The sequence below is a fragment of the Lathyrus oleraceus genome, chromosome 3, assembly GCF_024323335.1.
Source record: "Lathyrus oleraceus cultivar Zhongwan6 chromosome 3, CAAS_Psat_ZW6_1.0, whole genome shotgun sequence".
NCBI lineage: Eukaryota > Viridiplantae > Streptophyta > Magnoliopsida > Fabales > Fabaceae > Lathyrus > Lathyrus oleraceus.
Window position 1 is genome coordinate 414693640 of NC_066581.1, and position 18827 is coordinate 414712466.

An 18827-nucleotide genomic window follows, 5' to 3' on the forward strand; every position below is an offset into this window, starting at 1 on the left:
GATCGTAACAACGATCAAATCCCAAAACCAAAATTTTAATATAAAACATATTCTATAAAACCAAAAACCAAAGGGGTTAGGCCAAACCTCATATGGTCAGACCAAATGAGTATAATAAAATACTTGTGTTTTGATTTGATACATTTCACATAGATGAAAAATAACAATAACATGGCGCTAATGAGAGGGTAAGGGAATCCTTATCATTCTGCTGCATAAAACTCACCCAATAATAATCAATCTCCCTCATTACCTTATTGGTTGAGCTTTCAAGGTCTTGATGTTCCTCCCTCTCCTCTCCAAATCGTTGCCTCAGGATCATTCCCAAAATTGTCTCCCCAACTGTCACACTCTCCTTACTATATATATTAATTTTTTTCCTCATTACCTCATTGATTTAGCAATATGCGTCAAACCTTAATTTTTTTCCCTAACTGTCACACTCTCCTTACGATATATATTATGTTTAATCCAATTAAATATTAATTCTCAAATATTTAATTCCAAATAAAATATTTATTTAATTGATTAATAAAATAAAATAAATCTTAAATTAAATAATTATTCAATTAAGCGTCACACCTTTAATATTTAAATAAAATATTTATTTGATTTTAAAAGGAAAAATATATTTTTAACATAAGGTTTCATCCTATATTTAAATAATTAAATAATTTTTACTACAAACCTCAGATAATTATTATCGTTATTTTAAATAACTAAATAAAATATACCGTTCTGAATCAAATATTTTAATAATTATTAAATTATTAAAATACCTTTGAATACTCTAAAACTTCATAAAACACCCAAAAGTACACCAACATCATATAAATAAATTATCAAATAATTCATAAAATGATATAATTAAATAAAAACAATTAAATAAATTAGGGGTGTTACATTTCTCATATTTATGATCGCCTGACACTTGTCTGGATTGGCTTCAATGCATATCTTGGTTAGCATGAAACCAATGAACTACCCAGCTTGAACCCCAAAAGAGCATTTGGCGGGATTCAAGTGTATGTTGTATTTCCTAACGGACTACAAAACATCCTCCAAATTTGTAGTGTGGCTATATCCTTTGATAATTTTTACAATCATGTCGTCTACATAAGCCTCAAGGGTTTGCCATATCTGGTGGGAAAACACGACGTCCATGAGTCGTCGGTAGGCGGCGCTAGCGCTCTTGAGGCCGAAGGGTATGGCATTGTAGTAGTAATTGTCATGATTTGACATGAAAATTGTCTTGGGATCGCCCAAGGGATCCATCTGAATCTGATTGTGCCCAGAGTAGGCGTCCATGAAGCTTAACATGTGGTATCCTGAGGACCCATCAATCAGGCGGTCAATGTCTGGTAGGGGATAAGGGTCCTTAGAGGAGGAAGCATTAAGGTTTGTGAAGTCCACACACATGCGTCACTTGTTTGTTTCTTTCTTACCAATACCACGTTAGCCAACCATGTTGGATACTTTGTCTATGTGATGAACTCGATGTTGAATGACTTGCTTACTTCCTCATCAATGGAGACTCACTTTTCCTCACCAACTTTTCGCTTCCTTTGCACCACTAGCTTAATGGAAGGGTTGACAGCGAGGCGTTGACTCACCACTCTAGTGTTTATCCCAGGCATGTTAGAGGGGACCCAAGCGAACAAATTGATGTTTCTACTCAGTTGGTCGACTAGCTCGCGCTCTTCTTCATTGATAAGTGAGGTGCATATATTTGTCACTAAATAGGTTGAAGGGGATGTTCTTACTTCCTTCAAGTCCTTCATAGGCATGAGTCTCTCGTTGTCCACGTTCAACCCTATAATCCCAACAATTGGCATTCGCATCTAAAGCCCTAGTGAGGGGGCATCCATAGGGGCGAGCTCTTCCTTTTCCATCACAAGGATGCTCTAGTAACATTTGTGAGCGCTTTGTTGATCGCCTTGTGCTATCCTGAATCACTCATCAGGCAGCGAGTATTTCATAGCCAGATACCAAGTGGAAATAATTGCCCATATCGCATTGATGGTGGGTTGGTCCAGGATGATTTTGTAGGGTGATAGAGCGTCTAATATGAGATAGTTGACTTCAACTGCCTTGGCGTCGTCCCCTTAGCCAAAGGTCATTTTTTGAGTCACATGGCTCATCACTTGTACCTACCCACCTGACAATCCTATTAACGAACCTTGGAATGCTTTGATGTCGTTAGAATTGATCTGGAGCTTCCGGAAGCGTCATACAATAGGACGTCAGCAAAGCTCCCAAGATCTATCAGGCTCTACTTGGCCTAGGGTTTTCTAGGGATTGGTAAATGTTCACTCAGTCAATGGTAGAACGATGAATTCTTATTTCAGAAGGAGACATTGATAATCTATTCACTTTGACTTCCCTTTAATTAAGAAACGTCATTTTCCACATTTTTCAGGCCAGGGTGAGTAAAAAGAGGGACTTAGGCCGATGTGCATCCTCTTGATGAGCGTCCTATAGGTGATGCCCCTCCTTAAACAATCACTTTTCACATTTATTAGGCATTTTACAAATATATCATTAATATTAATTTGAGTTTTGATGTTGTATTATTTTGCGTTGAAATTGCCTGTTATTTTCTGAAAAATATAGCATTAATTTTATTAAAACAAAATATCTCGGTTCTCTGATTTTTTTAAAAATACCTAGATAAAGAAAAAAGAGACGCATTGATTTGAAACTATATGTAGTGCTCTATACGTCACCCATATTATCAAATTATTAATCAAAGTACCCAATGCCAATAACTAAGTTGATGATATCACATCCAAAATTTGCATTATTATCATCTACAAGTGATACAAACCAAATTGTCTATTTGGATACCACACTCCACTTCAACCCATTGTTTCTTAACCTCACTCAAACTTTACTCTGGAAAGAAAAATGACAACAAAATATTGCTACAAAGATTTGGTTCCTTTTGGTGCCATGGTAACCATGGAATGCATCAACGTTGCTTTGAACACTCTCTTCAAAGCTGCTACCTTAAAAGGAATGAGTTACCATGTTTTTGTTGTTTATGCTTATGCTGTTGCTGCTTTTGTTCTTCTTCCTGCACCCTTTATCTCCAAAAGGTAAAATTTTATATAAATATTCATGATTAACCTTTTATTTTACATCTTCTCAACAATTCTGTCTATTTTCTTTGCAGATCAAGAGTTCTTCCTCCTTTGAGTAAACCTATATTATACAAAATTGGTCTTCTTGGGTTGATAGGGTACAAATTAATTAAAATGCAATTAATTAATTTTCAAATTTTGAGTGTTTATTTATTTATTTTTGTTTAATTGGTGAAAAAAATTGCAGAAGTTCATCTCAGATAATGGGTTATACTGGTATTAGTTTGAGTTCTCCAACTCTTTCATCAGCTATTAGCAACTTGGTGCCAGCTTTTACCTTCTTGCTTGCCATCATTTTCAGGTTCTACTCATTTTATTATTTTAATTTTTAAGTAATCTTTATGTGCAAGCATGTTTTGGAGTTTAGTGTAAAGAACAAGGAAATTAAAATATACTAATAATTCATTACTTGGTTTTCAACTTAGAAAAAGTCGGCTTTGATAATATTGTATATGGAAGTTTAAGTTTGAAATCGCATCACTATATTTTTTTAATGTGTTTATTTATGTATGCGTTTATATTAATAATAAAAAATATTAATTAAATTTATATTTTTGTCCACAAAATTGAGAAGATTAGTCAAAATAGTCCTTAGATTTGTGATTTAATAAAAACATTTATATATTATTGACCTTGCGTGTGTTCGCCACATTAATTGGTGTTTAACTTCAAAATAATCCGTCTTTATTTTTGTCAATACCCTCAATAAAGAATAAGTTGAGAAGAACATTAAAAGCAAAAACAAAAATTTTAGGAGCTTTATTTATATTAAATAATTTTAACAAATTATAAAAATATCTATCATAATAATTCTTTAAAAAATACATTATTGTCTTAAAATAATCTATCATATACATTTAATTCACTTGCACATTATTGTAAAGATTGTTTTAGAATAGGACTTTGACATGTTAATGAGAAAAACCAAGAATATGACTATGACAATTCAATGAGTTGGCCACAAGATGCGTCTACTTCACGATTCTATCTAAAAAATTAACATGTATGCCCTTAATTACAGGGTTAGTTTGGAATAAAATATGTACTGATATTTCCCAAACTCTCTTATTGTGTACTAATTCATTTTTCTCTGTAATTTATTGAAGGATGGAAAGAGTAGCCATAAGAAGTTCAAGTAGTCAAGCCAAAGTGTTGGGGACCATAGTGTCTATATCAGGAGCATTTATAGTGACACTTTACATAGGACCGCCAATCATCGTTGCGCATAGACATTCACTTTCACTTCATCAAACTCTTAAATCTTCAGATCAAAGTTGGGCCGTTGGTGGCCTTCTACTTACAGCTGAGTATATATTGGTTCCCATGTGGTACATTGTGCAGGTACAAATACTTTTGGTTGCTATAGTATAAATGTTTGTTCTGTTTAAGCATGTCTTACAAAAGTTTGCAAAAAAAAATGGGATAGGGTAAACAGGCTATGCATCCCTAAAGTTTCAAAATGACAAAAAGTCATGTTTGTCTCATTCATGCTCGTGCCCGCCAAAAAACAGGACGGGACCTACAACTGGTCTGCCAAAAATTGCAGACAAAACGGATGCAGGTCTAAAACCTTGGCCGGGCCGGCCAAAAATTGTGGGCAAAACGGATATGCCCGGTGAACCGGACCCATCTTACCATACCTAATAATGATGGCATCTCTTATTCATGACAAAATTAATTCTCAAATTTTCTTTTAAACCAACAGGTTCAAATTATGAAGGTGTATCCGGATGAACTAACAGTGATCTTCTATTACAACTTAAGTGTGAGCATTATTGCTGCAATTGTAGGAGTGATAAGTGAGCCAAATGCAAGTGCTTGGAAAATAGGACTTGATACATCACTTACTTCCATCCTCTGCTCGGTAGGGTTAGGAATAAGAAGCCATGAAGAAAAAATACAGAACTTTAATCTATATGATTATAGTAGTACTAATTATGATTTATATAATTCATATGTTTATAGGGATTTTTTGGATCATTCTTGAACAATACAGTTCACGCATATGTACTACGTATAAAGGGAGCTGTATATGTTGCAATGTTCAAACCACTCTCAATTGTCATAGCTGTTGCCATGGGAGTAGTGTTCCTTGGTGATACTCTCCATCTTGGAAGGTACTAACATTTATAATAATGTTCAATTCAATTCGCAAATAAAATCTTCATCCAAATAAAGTCACTTTTTAGTTATTTTCATAAGTTATCATACAAGACTTGTAGAAATAAGCTAAAACCAATTTATACACTTGTCATAAGTTCTACCAAATAGTTTTATGACTACTTAAGTTAGCAGATAAGTTTAAACAAATCAATTCAAGCCGGCCTTTAACTAAGTGATTGGGCTTAAGGGGTTAATGAATTTTAGCTAAGATTGAATCGTACAATAGTACTTGAGTACGATCCTTAGCGAAACAATTCATAGTAAGATTTTACTTAACCGAACTACGGATTAGTCCCATATTAAATCAAGGGTTAAGACAGCAACACAAATAGCTAGCTGTAATCACGGTATCCCATTAAGAGATCAAAACACTTACGAGTTCAGTTCATCTATCAATTAGTACATACATTGCTGTGGAAGAGAGACAGTTCAAAGTTTAGTTTGTTGCATTTTTAACTTGTTTTAAAATTCTATGCTTTTTGCAGTTTAGTTGGAGCCACAATAATATCAATTGGGTTTTATACTGTAATGTGGGGTAAAGCAACGGAAGAAGAGGTTGTTGAAGATGTCCCTAGCCACGAAACACCAACTACACAGAATGTTCCTCTCTTGCAAGGCTATGAAGCTGATAGAGTTGAAAAGAAAATGGATGCAAGTGTATAAAAGAAACACAACTCTTAACACATGTTTGTAGCAGCAGAGTATCTAAATGTCTAAGGGGACATCATATTTAAGACTATCAAAAAACAATTCAACTGAATGATAATAGTATCCTTTGAGAATAGTATCCTTTTCACCATGCAACAAACAACACAATTAAGTCTTCTACAGAGAAGGTAGCAACATCTGCAAGTTATGTACAAAAGTGACTATGAAGATTGAAGACATGGGAGCAACAATATTGACTATTGTACAAAAAGCATTAGGAAAGATTCTATAAATAGAACAACTCTATATGCAGAAGGACAACAAAATTCATTTTTTCTAATCCAAAACTCTGCCTAAATGAAAACTGTAAATCATTTCCTCCCTTCTCTTGTACATAAATTGAAGCAAGGGAACTGTTGTTTTGTAAACAATCATTTCATAGTATGCTTTATATTGGATGTACTATTGTATTTAGTTAAGATAAGCTAGTGGAGGCAAATACAACCCAAAACTTAGTGTTCACACATGATTTGGAGTAGTTGTACAATCGCCTTCTTCGGCTCTATTCTATTTGTTGCAGCATCCCCGACCCATTTAAACATTATTCTACCGCGTCTAAGACTATGTCAATGCGGTCCTAGACCTGGGACCATAACAGTGGTCTATAACTAGACACTACCTAATCAGCTTAATCAATTAACTACTGAAGAATTGCACATAATTTGATTACTAACGAATCTAACTACACAAACACCGTCCAAATCATATAAGGTAATCTAGTACAGTTATAAGCACATTTGATACACATACACAACAAGCAGAGTGTTAGACTTTCATTCTTATATTCTTCAATGGGTTGGGATGGCAATTTGACTCATCTTCAATGGACACCTGGTAGATATGGTAAGTTTTATGAGAGAAAACGTAGGAAGTGGAGAGAGAGAGAGAGAGAGAGAGAGAGAGAGAAAGAATAGGACAAAGTTTGTTAGCACTGCACATGGGTGGTACAGTTGGCAACAACTGGATGGTAATACAATTGAGGAGTAAGCCAATAAATGAGGGAGCACTCACTCTGTGGTGGTAGGCAGAAATTGAGTGGAGAATATCCTCCTAGGAGAGTACAGGCCTCTCTAAGTGCCTCTATTTGCTTTCTATTTTTTCTACAGCTTTCTGCAACTTTTCTGTATTTGCTTTGTATAACTAGATCCCATATGAACTCTAGTTTTCATCAATAAAAATCAGAACTTTCCTACTCTATTTTCTGTACTTACTATTTCCTGTACTTAAGATACTAAATTGAACCTATCAATTTGGTATCTAGAGCCTTGGTTTCGTTTCAAGGTGGATGGTCATTACGAGAAGCATCATGGAAAACCGAGTAGATACCGTGGAGCAGAGAATGAACAATTTTGAAGGGATGATGGAGCATATTAGATAGCTGGTGATGGAGCAGCAGGCAAGACCGCAAGTCACGGTGGAGCAAATACGCCAGCTGATTCAAGAGCAACCGGGTCGGAATCACGGAGGATCCGACGAAGAAGATGAGAGAAGCGGAAGGAGCACGATATCGCGTGAATCCAGACCCAGGAACCGCCGTCATAATGGTGGAAACATATCTCGTTCCATGGGAAGCAGACGAAGGTTGGAAATTCCGATTTTCAAAGGAGAGGATGCGTATGGGTGGCTCGTTCGGGTTGAGAGGTATTTTCACCTCAATGGGGTGAGGATGCGTGACAAGCTAGATGCAGTTGTGCTTGCCATGGAAGACAAAGCTTTGAACTGGTATCAATGGTGGGAGGAGCAGGCGCCGTTGAAGACTTGGGAAGAGTTCAAAGTGGCTGTGATGAGAAGGTTCCAACCTGGGTTACTGCACAATCCTTTGGGACCCTTGTTAAGCCTGAAACAGAGAGGGTCAGTTGTAGAGTATATGGAGAAATTTGAAATGTTAGTAGCTCCTTTGAGAAGGGAGGAAAGGATCATGTTGGATTCTATTTTTTTTGAATGGATTGAAAGAAGAGATTCAAACTGAGCTTAAACTCCATGAGAGTCAAAGCCTAGCAGAACTGATGGACAGGGCTTTACTCATTGAGGAGAAAAATGATGTGCTGCATAAGAAGGGTGGCTCTTGGAGAGATAGACGAGGACCCTTAAAACTCAAAGATCCTGCAGACTTTGGAGGATTTAAGAAGGAAGGGGGAAATGAGAAATACAAGGGTAGGAGATTGAATCCTGCAGAGCTGGAAGAGAGGGGCAAAAAAGGATTGTGTTTTAAGTGTGGAGACAAGTGGAATAGGGAGCATATCCGTAAGTTCAAGCATATGAGCTTGAAATTGTGTGAGAATAGTAGTGATGAAGAAGAAGAAACAGGGGGAATAGGGGTTCAAATAGAAGAACTGGTGGAAGCAGAAGAAGAATTCAAAACTCTATAATTGTCGATGCATGCAAAGTAAACAAGGATTTACTTCTAACAAATCTTTTAAAGTGTGGGTGACTGTGCAGGAGAAGAAGCTGGTAACCCTAATTGATTTAGGAGCAACAAGTAACTTTATTGATGCCAAACTAGTAGAACAGATGGGATTGAAGTTGGTAGAAACTCCCCCTTATGTAATTGAGGTGGGAAATGGTGAAAGAGTCGAATATCAGAGAATCTGTGAAGGGTTGAGATTTAAGATGCAGGGGGTGGAATTTAACCAACATTTCTTTTTGATGGAGTTAGGAGGGACTGATATGGTGTTGGGGATGGATTGGTTGGCCAGTTTAGGTAATATTGAAGCAAACTTTGCGGAGTTAAGCCTGAAATGGGCGTCTGAAGGACAGAAGCATAATATACAGGGTGATCCGATTTTGTGCACCAAACAAGCTTCCATGAAAGCTATGATAAAAGCTTTGCATAATGAAGGCATGGGATTTTTCCTACAGACTCTACAGGCAGAGGAGCAGTCCCCGAAACTGACAGAATGGGAAGAAGTGTTGAAATCTTTTGAGAAGGTTTTCAACCTCCCTGCTGGGTTACCTCCTATAAGGAAGCATGATCATGCGATTACGCTCAAGGATGAAGCTGATATACCTAACCTCAGACCTTACAGGTATCCTTTTTTCCAAAAGAATGAGATAGAGAAGATAGTGAAGGAAATGTTGCAAACTGGAATTATTAGGCATAGTACAAGTCCTTTTTCAAGCCCAGTTTTATTGGTAAAGAAAAAAGATGGAGGATGGAGGTTTTGTACTGATTACAGGGCCTTAAACAAGGTGACTATTCCTAATAAGTTTCCAATTGCTAGATGAGTTAGGTGGAGCTGTTATCTTTTCTAAGCTGGATTTGAAATCTGGTTACCACCAGATTAGAATGAAAGAGGAAGATATAGAAAAGACAGCTTTTAGAACTCATGAAGGCCACTAGGAATATCTAGTGATGCCTTTTGGACTGTCAAATGTCCCCTCTACATTCCAAGCCCTGATGAATGAGGTTTTAAGACCTTTCCTTAGGAAATTCTGTTTAGTGTTTTTTTGATGACATTCTAATCTACAGCAGAAGCAGAGAAGAACATAAGGACCACCTAACCATGATCTTAAAGGTATTGCAAGATCAACAGCTATATGCCAACAAGAAAAAGTGTTCTTTTGGCCAGAAGGAGATTGAATATTTAGGGCACATTATTTCTGGACAAGGAGTGTCTGCAGATCCAAAAAAGATAGAAGATATGCTTAAATGGCCTACACCTAAAAATTTGAAAGGGTTGAGGGGATTTTTAGGACTCACTGGCTATTACAGGAAGTTTGTGAGGAACTATGGAGAAATTGCTTGGCCTTTAACACAACTACTCAAGAAGGATGGTTTTAAATGGAGTAGTGAGGCTCAAGAAACTTTTGAGAAGTTGAAAATGGCTATGACTACTGTCCCTGTTTTGGCCATGCCTGATTTTGATAAAGAATTTGTTGTAGAAACCGATGCCTCAGGCCAAGGGATTGGAGTTGTCCTAATGCAAGGAGGAAAACCTATTCGTTACATGAGCCAAACACTATCTGATAGGGCTCAACAGAAATCTGTATATGAGAGAGAGCTGATGGTTATAGTCATTGCAATTCAAAAGTGGAGGCCTTATTTACTTGGAAGGCATTTCAAAATTCACACAGATCAAAAAAGCCTTAAGTTTATCACTGGGCAAAGAATCATGGGAGGAGAACAGCAGAAGTGGTTATCCAAACTTTTAGGGTTTGACTTTGAAGTGATGTACAAACCAGGAAAAGAAAACAGTGTTGCTGATTCACTGTCTAGACAGATGCAGTATGCCCACATCACCACCATTCAGTGTGAAGCCTGGGAAGGGTTAGAAGAGGAGATTAGGAAGGATGATAAATTGAGAAGTATTGTGCAAACCTTAATTTCAGACCCTGCCAGCCAGAAGGGGTTTCAGTTAAAAGGAGGGAGATTGTATCATGAAGGAAGGGTGGTAATTCCCAGAAATTCACCTAGGATTTCTTGGATTCTAAATGAATTCCATGAAACTGCAGTTGGGGGACATTCAGGGTATTTAAGGACATACAAAAGGATTGCTAGTGTTGTTTATTGGGAGGGCATGAGGAAGAGAATCCAGGAGTATGTCCAGGCATGTGAAGTGTGTCAAAGAAATAAGTATCAAACTTTGACACCAGGAGGCTTATTGCAGCCATTACCCATTCCCACACAAGTCTGGAGTGACATTTCTATGGACTTTATTGGTGGATTGCCTAAAGTGCAAGGAGTAGATACTGTCATGATGGTAGTGGATAGATTAACCAAGTATGCCCATTTCTTCCCTATCAGCCATCCTTACACAGCTAAGAGTATTGTTGAAGTCTTTCTTCAGGAAGTGATCAGATTGCATGGATTTCCTAGTTCCATAGTTTCTGACAGAGACAAAGTGTTTCTCAGCCACTTCTGGACAGAATTGTTTAAATTGGCAGGGACTAAATTGAAGTACAGTAGTGCTTACCATCCTCAATCTGATGGCCAAACAGAGGTAGTAAATAGATGCTTAGAGACTTATTTGAGGTGTGTGACTGGGCTCAAACCTAGGCAATGGCCTAAGTGGCTGGCATGGGCAGAATATTGGTACAACACCAATTACCATGCATCTTTGAAAACTACTCCTTTTGAGGCATTATATGGAAGAGCTCCTCCAGTGCTAATTAGAGGAGATATCCCTGGATCTGCTATAGATGAGGTCAACAAACTGACCATGGAAAGAAACCTGATGATCAAGGAGTTGCAAGAGCAATTGTTGAGGGCTCAAGATTTGATGAGGAGCCAGGCAAATAAGCATAGAAGGGAAGTGGAATATGAGGTGGGAGATATGGTATTCTTAAAAATTCAGCCTTATAAGATGAAAAAACTGGCAAAAAGGCTAAATCAGAAACTGAGTCCAAGGTATTATGGGCCATATGAGGTGATACAAAGAATTGGAGTTGTGGCTTATAAGCTCAAATTGCCTGAGGGCTCTAAGGTGCATCCTGTCTTCCATGCATCTCTGCTTAAAAAAGTTGTAATCCCGGTGGTGGAACCCCAACCTCTGCCAAGTTGCATGAATGAGGAGTGGCAGTTGGAACCAATGTCTGAGAAAGTGATAAGTGATAGACGGAATGAACAAGGGGAACCGGAAGTGTTGGTGAAATGGAAAAATCTCCCTGAATTTGAGAATTCATGGGAGTTGGCAGAAAAGATGCGAACTGAGTTTCCAGCCTTCATCCTTGAGGTCAGGGGGGGGGAGAGGGAGAGGGAGAGGGAGAGGGAGAGGGAGAGAGAGAGAGAGAGAGAGAGAGAGAGAGAGAGAGAGAGAGAGAGAGAGAATAGAACAAAGTTTGTTAGCACTGCACATGAGTGGTACAGTTGGCAACAGCTGGGTGGTAATGGAATTGAGGAGTAAGTCAATAAATGAGGGAGCACTCACTCTGTGGTGGTAGGCAGAAATTGAGTGGAGAATATCCTCCTAGGAGAGTACAGGCCTCTCTAAGTGCCTCTATTTGCTTTCTATTTTCTCTGCAGCTTTCTGCAACTTTTCTGTATTTGCTTTGTATAACTAGATCCCATATAAACTCTAGTTTTCATCAATAAAAATCAGAATTTTCCTACTCTATTTTCTGTACTTACTATTTCCTGTACTTAAGATACTAAATTGAACCTATCAGCATCCACAAATTTACCCACAACGGATAGGGTAAAAATCCGTAAAAATGAGTACGGGCATGAGCTTGGGTAATTACCCATAAAAATAAGCGGATACGGGTGCGGGTATTGGCACCTTGGTACCCACCCCACCCCATATCTGCACACTATATATTTATGTATTTTTATTTTTATTTATATATTTTAGTTGATATTATTATATAAAAATGTATGTCTATCAATTATAAAAGGTATATCAATGTTAAATTATTACATATTTAATATAAGTGTTCGTTTATTTCAACAATAAATTGTTTGAAATTTTTTTAGTGTTTTTAAAAACTTAAAATTATATGATATTTTATAATTGATCTATTTATTTTTAATAGGAATGCGGGTCACGGGTACGGGTATAGGTACTTACATACCCATAGGACACGGGTACGGGTGCTAACTTTGGCACCAAAGCGGGTATGGGCTCGGACACGGGGATATTTTCAAATCGCGGGTATGGGGATGGGTACTATAGTACCCTGCCCATTGCCCTCCATATTCATGTGCAAGTTTTTATTTATTTATTTTGCACTATATCCCCTTTCCATCTTCAATCGTCTTAATTCCAAGTCTCTTTTTCTTTCTACTGCCTTTAATTTTTGCAATTACCTTTATCTTTTTGTTGCTTAAAATCCATGAGCAAGAGGTTGTTTGGCAACTCAAGAATCATATCAGTGAATCCTAATCAATTAAAGGTTCAAGTCCCTATAGGCCCTAACAAAATATCTCACTCAAAGAAGTCTATGTAACACTTACCGTATTAATTTATTCAAACTAAGTTCAACCTAGACATGATCAAGGCATTGGAAGAGAAAGAAGGAATTAAGATAAAAGGCAAGACCCTAAACCCTGCTTAGGTGGTGTTCTCCACCTTGCTTGTCAACAAGGACAAAGCTTGAGGGCTTGGACTTGCCTAAGAGCGCCCTAAACCTTGGAAAATTGAAGCACCTCAAATAATCTGTGTTAGGGCTCCCTGCTTCCTAGCCCTTGGAGCCTATCCCATGGTGCTTTGCCTCCCATAACCCTACCATTGATAATTTCTCGAAGTGCCCATATCCTACCATATGGCACTCTACACTATGTTGTGTTTTATTCTATTTGCATATACCCTACCTTATAAGATTGCTTTCTTTTAATCCAAATTTGAATTGATATTCGCTTAAATTTGATTTAATTTAAGTTTGAAGACTATGATTGGTTTAGATTTGATTTATTAGTATAACTCTATATTATGATTTGTTTTAAGATAAGTTCATATTTGATTCATTTCAAATTTGAAAACAATATCTGTTGTGATTCAAATCTTATATTTGTTTAGTAGAATTACTTTTGTCCAGGGGTTGAAGTTTCTGTAAATTATAATCTTCGTGTGATACAATCGTTGAGTTTATTTTTTGGTTGTTTTTCTTTTAATTCTACTTAAGCAGCTCCCCTAAAAGTAATATATATATATATATATATATATATATATATATATATATATATATTTCTATGCTGGTTAGTATTTGGAAAAATGAAATGCAATTCCAATAGGTAACTAGTTTACTACCAGAGTACTATCTATTTGTCATGCAGGGAACCGAGCACTCAGGTTCTGTCACAAGCATATAGCTTTTCCTAACAGTATTATATAAACTTAATTTTTAAGTCTCAGTATTTTGATAGTTTGCATTTTAGATGTTATCCATAATTTCCAAAAAATGTAAAGAAAGGTAACGACTATCACTCTAAAATAATTATTTTTGCTAAAGTTTGTCCTAAATTTTGAAGCAGACATCAATTCTTGATATTACATATCTAAATGAAAACAGGGGAAATAAAAGACGGTCCTAAATTTTTCTAAGTACTATGCTTACAGTCAATTTAAAAAGACGGGGAAAGCCATAAGAACTGTGAAGAATATATCAGCACATACTATCTTGCACTGAAAACTGGATCTTGATTAGGTGACGGTTGTGTCTTTCGAGTGTATTTGAGTAGTAAACCTTCAGCAGAAAGACCTGGTACATTCAGATCTCTGAAACATTGAAAAAGAGAAAATTATGTAAAATATATGTATATCAATAAAATAAAATGATGATGCATTTTAATGTACCAAAGTTACATGACATCTTAACCTGATATAGGGCTGCAGATCTTTCCAATCCCATTTTGCACGCTCTCTGAAAAGAATGGAGAAACGTTCAGCTGGAGTGGAAGGCAAAGAAGAGACACGGAACGCACGAACCCATGTCTCAACTCCCAGTTTCTCAGTTAATACCTCTCCTTCCATAAGATCAAAAGATGGCTGCATTTCATCTGGAGTCTTCTTCCTCCATTCTTCCATAAAACTCTCTAACTTCCTCTTACCTCCTTTCAGGATTTCTCTTGCAAAGTGTATGCATACCCGCTTCTCATCCAACTTCCATACACAGCTTTCCATGCCATCATTTTCTTTTACTTGCTTGGCATATACATGCAAGCAATGTCTTGCAAGAACCATCGGAAATCCGTCTGATTCCAGCATATTCACAACTTCATCTTCATTTAGAGCATTGAGTGTCCAGTCATTTAACATTGAATTTTTCAAAAGCATTCCCAGAATCATGTCCATGTAACTCTCATCAACTAATCTCCAATACCCATTAATCTCCACAGCAGAAAGAGCCTCTAATCCAAACCTTAATTCCTCGTCACTAGCTTGAATATTGTCTATAAGATCATTCCAGTTATATAATCCCGCTCTTGATTCCTGATTCTCTTCTAAAATTTCCATGTCATTTTCATCAAATCTGTAAGTGTTCTCTAAAAGAAGCAATTTGAGTTTATCAAGTTTGGGGGAAACCTCAATAAGCTCCAAACTACCAGGTACAACTTTTAATATACGTGCAACAACTTTCTCGTCAGTATTGTTAATATCATCCTTCTGCTGATTTTCATACGATTCTGATTGATTTTCTGGTGGTACAAGCAAAACAGAATTGGAAGTTCCAACAAATTTCATAGCATATGTTTTTGATTGAGTACAAAGAACTGCATCCTCGTCAGGTTGTCCTCTTAAGACCATCCTAAATTAGAGAGAAATTATGTAACACAAGTAGGGAAAGAAAAAGGCGGCGAAAGAGTAACTATTAGAATCTTAAGTAATAAGAAACTTTATATTGTCCGATGTGGGACTCTTAACACACCCCCTCACGCCCAGGACTGGACATTTGGAGCGTGGAGATAAATGGTGGGTGGCCCGATAGCGGAAACAGAATTGGAAGTTCCAACAAATTTCATAGCATATGTTTTTGATTGAGTACAAAGAACTGCATCCTCGTCAGGCTGTCCTCTTAAGACCATCCTAAATTAGAGAGAAATTATGTAACACAAGTAGGGAAAGAAAAAGGCGGCGAAAGAGTAACTATTAGAATCTTAAGTAATAAGAAACTTTATATTGTCCGATGTGGGACTCTTAACACACCCCCTCACGCCCAGGACTGGACATTTGGAGCGTGGAGATAAATGGTGGGTGGCCCGATAGCGGAAACCATAGTAGGTGGCCCACCGGATCTTAAACGGGGATCTGATACCATGTTAAGAAATGTGGTTGGGCCTAACTCAACCCTACAAAACTGGATGGTTGAGTGAGGACTGCCCCCACTTATAAACACATGTTCAAGCCATATATTGTCCGATGTGGGACTCTTAAACAGAAACAATAAAGAAAGAACACATAAATAAAAAGAAAGGATGAAGAAAGAACAATGAGAAATGTGAAATTCAAAAATAGATTAGAAGATGGTGAAAAAGTTGCAAACTTATGATTAAAAGAAAGTAATCACAAACATGGAAAAGAAGAGATGCAGAATGGCACCAAACTCAAAGGGGGTGATAAGCCAAATGAAGAATCGCAACAAACTTAAAGGGAACCTTTGATAAGAGTCAACAACTATGGTTCTTAACTAAGAACCAAAAAGATGCAAAATGTTCTCTACACTTACTCCATGAGTAATATTTAAATTACAAATAAAACTAGGTCTAACAATGTTTACTAATTATTCTAACTAGTGAGGTCAGACCTCAATCCCCCCTATTGTAGTGGACATTAAACTGGTATAGTTAATCCCGAATAGCAAAAAATAATTGTTTGTTCAAATTCATTGCAATACAGTGTTGCCGTGCCACTATTTGACAACATTATGTATTAAACAGCACGTTTCATATTAATAGCAATTTGTTCAAATTCCACTATGCTGTGGCACTATAGCTATTCTTTGACAACAATACATCAAAAGGCTTACAACAAGCTCATCTCATTGTCAAGGAAACATTTGGGGTCAGAAGCAATCAGTTATTAGGGCACAAGTGTTTGCGATAAATCTGTAACATTTATCATTTCATTTCCCTTTCAAAGAGTTAAGAGTAACACAATGCAGATCAACACATACCTTTCATTCAAAACATCTGGGATCAGTTTCTCATCCAGCTCTAGAACAATGAGATCATCATGAGGTCCAAAATTGGGGTGATATGCAATAGAAATCGATGATCCAGGAGGCATATTTTTCAGTGTTTCTGCTCCTCCTCCTGAAATCTTCTGTAGTGGTTCCATTTCACCCTTTCGCTAAACAAAAAGCATCAATAAAAATAAAAATTAAGATCTCTCCATAAACTATGCATAATGCTATAAATCAGTGAAAATAAATAACAAAAGTTTACATATACATCACTATATAAATATTCGGTTCTTTCACTACTAATCTACTAGATGCTTCAATTCATCTGTCATTAAGAAAAATATATACAGAACAATTACTAAATAGCTTTATCTATGAGATTCAACAAAAGCTATGTTACCAATTGCGCAGCTAAAGCGCACAATTGCGGAATCGTGGTGCGGAGTTTAGATCTGCTATGGTGCCGTTCGCAGGGGCGGCTATCGCGGCCGCGATTTGCGGTGGAATGGGAAAATCGAAGTAAAGGGAGTACCTGGATTTGGTAACGGTTTACGGCAGCCTTCTTTCTTACGAAGGTAAAGTCCGGCTGTTTTTTCCGGCGAGGGTTTGGTTTTCGAGGGTGGTGGATGACTTCGAATTCAACTTTTTTTTTGTTTGTGATAAACAATGGCAAAATGGCGCGGTTGCGTTGTGTGGTTTTGGAGGGAGTTGCTGAATTTTGTTATTTTAGATTTTTTATGTTTTTGGTTAGTGTTTTTAGTAGATTTTTATCTATAAAATGGTGAATTTTTTAAAAAAATAATCCATTATTTTGAGGAAATTTTTAAAATATTTCTCGTTTCAAAAAAAATCTCAAACTATCTCAATTCTAGGAGGAGACGTCAATTCAATTGGCGACTCCTCTTAAAAATTGAATGGAGACGCCAATTGGATTGGCTAGGACATGTGTCCTAGCCAACTCAATTGGCGTCAATGTGTATTACTTGAGAGGAGGCGCCAGTGTAAAATGTAATTTTGTTGTTATAAATATATGTGTTATGTGAGTCATTGTTCCACATCTCAATTAATCATTTGGCAAAGCATGTTTGGTGTTCGTCGCTGATACGAAAAGGTGATTTATGCGAGAGACAAACCTCAGATGCTGATGTTGTTCTGAAACATCAATACGTTCAATCAACTCGAGAGGAGTTGGTTCGTTGGTTAGATGGGAAAATATCGGAAAGGGAAAAATTAGAAGTATTGAGAGACTCGACAGTATCTTTGGTTGGGTGCGAATGAAGACTGATAAGGATGCTATGAAAATGATGTTCGGTCGAGATGACATCAATTTGATTGTTGTAATCAGTTATAAATATTTCTATTTTCAGTTAGCTTATTTTGTACTAATGTTTGTTGTGAACCTCGTTGTAACAAAAACTTAATGATATATAATGATTGAAGGTTACAGAAATACAATGTTACAAAAAGCTTAAGACCCAGATGATGCTCCTCGATTGGGACAGTTGTTATTGTTGTGTCCTGGTTGACGACAGATACTACATAATCTTATCATTTTATCTATGGAATTCATTTATGTCCTGATACTGTGTTGTTTGGCCTACCTTTTTTCTTTCTACGCATCTCGTCGTTGTGCCAAACTATATCACCTTCATATGGAGACCAGTATTCCTCCATTGGTAGTACCGAGAAGCTTTAATTATATACATTCATGGCGGTGACGGCCTTGTACACATCAGATAAATGGTTGTAAGCGTCTTGACGAGTATATGCGCATGTTGCAATGACATGGGAGCAAGGAATGCGGAAGGCCTGGAATTTTCCACAATCGCATCAACTTTTGTTTAGTCTAACAGCATAGGCTAAATTTGGTCTCCCCTCGTTGTGGTCCATTGTTTCCTGGACGCTAAAATTTTTCCTATGACGGTCAAAGACTGTTACGGTGTGTGTGCTAACTTTGATGCTCTCCTCTTTCATGACTTTCATGCAACACTCACTGAATACTTGCCCAAACATTAACACCGCACTCCATCTTTCACATCTAGTTGTGAACGTAGAAGTCAACCTATAATAGGTCGATCTTACCAAGGCGGTTATTGGCAGATTTCTAATTCCTTTGAATACCCCGTTCATGCATTCCACAAGGTTTGTTGTCATATGGCCCCATCGACAACCTCTGTCAAATGCCCTTGTCCACTGCTCTACTGGTATGTTATTTAGCCATCTTCATGCGTCTTCATTAGACAGTCTAATCTCATC

At 37.1% G+C, this 18827-nt stretch overlaps 3 protein-coding genes across 4 annotated transcripts; 2 read left to right on the forward strand and 1 right to left on the reverse strand.

The window, feature by feature from the left end:
* Nucleotides 1-2721: 2721 nt before the first annotated feature.
* Nucleotides 2722-6412, forward strand: LOC127127986 (WAT1-related protein At3g28050). 2 transcript variants are annotated; one of them, XM_051057246.1, is made up of 7 exons: nucleotides 2726-3098; nucleotides 3176-3241; nucleotides 3331-3444; nucleotides 4250-4484; nucleotides 4849-5007; nucleotides 5109-5260; nucleotides 5792-6412. In XM_051057246.1, exons 1-7 carry the CDS (start codon nucleotides 2908-2910, stop codon nucleotides 5967-5969), a joined length of 1095 nt encoding a protein of 364 aa, XP_050913203.1. In that variant the 5' UTR covers nucleotides 2726-2907; the 3' UTR covers nucleotides 5970-6412. The 2 variants fall into 2 exon arrangements, with proteins under 2 accessions (XP_050913204.1, XP_050913203.1); XM_051057247.1 differs by lacking the exon at nucleotides 4849-5007 and having other exon boundaries at nucleotides 2722-3098.
* A 1608-nt stretch (nucleotides 6413-8020) lies between these two features.
* LOC127131495 (uncharacterized) lies at nucleotides 8021-9239 on the forward strand. Its single transcript, XM_051060414.1, has 2 exons — nucleotides 8021-8350; nucleotides 8454-9239. Exons 1-2 carry the CDS (start codon nucleotides 8021-8023, stop codon nucleotides 9237-9239), a joined length of 1116 nt encoding a protein of 371 aa, XP_050916371.1.
* Nucleotides 9240-13857: 4618 nt separating this feature from the next.
* LOC127127987 (uncharacterized) lies at nucleotides 13858-17302 on the reverse strand. The gene is made up of 4 exons (XM_051057248.1): nucleotides 17104-17302; nucleotides 16563-16738; nucleotides 14268-15197; nucleotides 13858-14167 (listed from the first exon to the last, which is right to left on the reverse strand). Exons 2-4 carry the CDS (start codon nucleotides 16724-16726, stop codon nucleotides 14065-14067), a joined length of 1197 nt encoding a protein of 398 aa, XP_050913205.1. The 5' UTR covers nucleotides 16727-16738; nucleotides 17104-17302; the 3' UTR covers nucleotides 13858-14064.
* Nucleotides 17303-18827: the final 1525 nt, after the last annotated feature.

Excerpts from the sequence above, each read along its gene's own strand:
- LOC127127986 (XM_051057246.1), top strand. The coding sequence starts at position 2,908 with ATGACAACAAAATATTGCTACAAAGATTTGGTTCCTTTTGGTGCCATG. Across the intron at positions 4,485-4,848 it reads CCATGTGGTACATTGTGCAG|GTTCAAATTATGAAGGTGTA; the intron begins GTACAAATACTT and ends TTAAACCAACAG. Across the intron at positions 5,261-5,791 it reads GATACTCTCCATCTTGGAAG|TTTAGTTGGAGCCACAATAA; the intron begins GTACTAACATTT and ends TGCTTTTTGCAG.
- LOC127131495 (XM_051060414.1), top strand. The coding sequence starts at position 8,021 with ATGGACAGGGCTTTACTCATTGAGGAGAAAAATGATGTGCTGCATAAG. Across the intron at positions 8,351-8,453 it reads GGGTTCAAATAGAAGAACTG|GAGAAGAAGCTGGTAACCCT; the intron begins GTGGAAGCAGAA and ends GTGACTGTGCAG.
- LOC127127987 (XM_051057248.1), bottom strand. The coding sequence starts at position 16,726 with ATGGAACCACTACAGAAGATTTCAGGAGGAGGAGCAGAAACACTGAAA. Across the intron at positions 15,198-16,562 it reads CCAGATGTTTTGAATGAAAG|GATGGTCTTAAGAGGACAAC; the intron begins GTATGTGTTGAT and ends TCTCTAATTTAG. Across the intron at positions 14,168-14,267 it reads GATCTGCAGCCCTATATCAG|AGATCTGAATGTACCAGGTC; the intron begins GTTAAGATGTCA and ends TCAATGTTTCAG.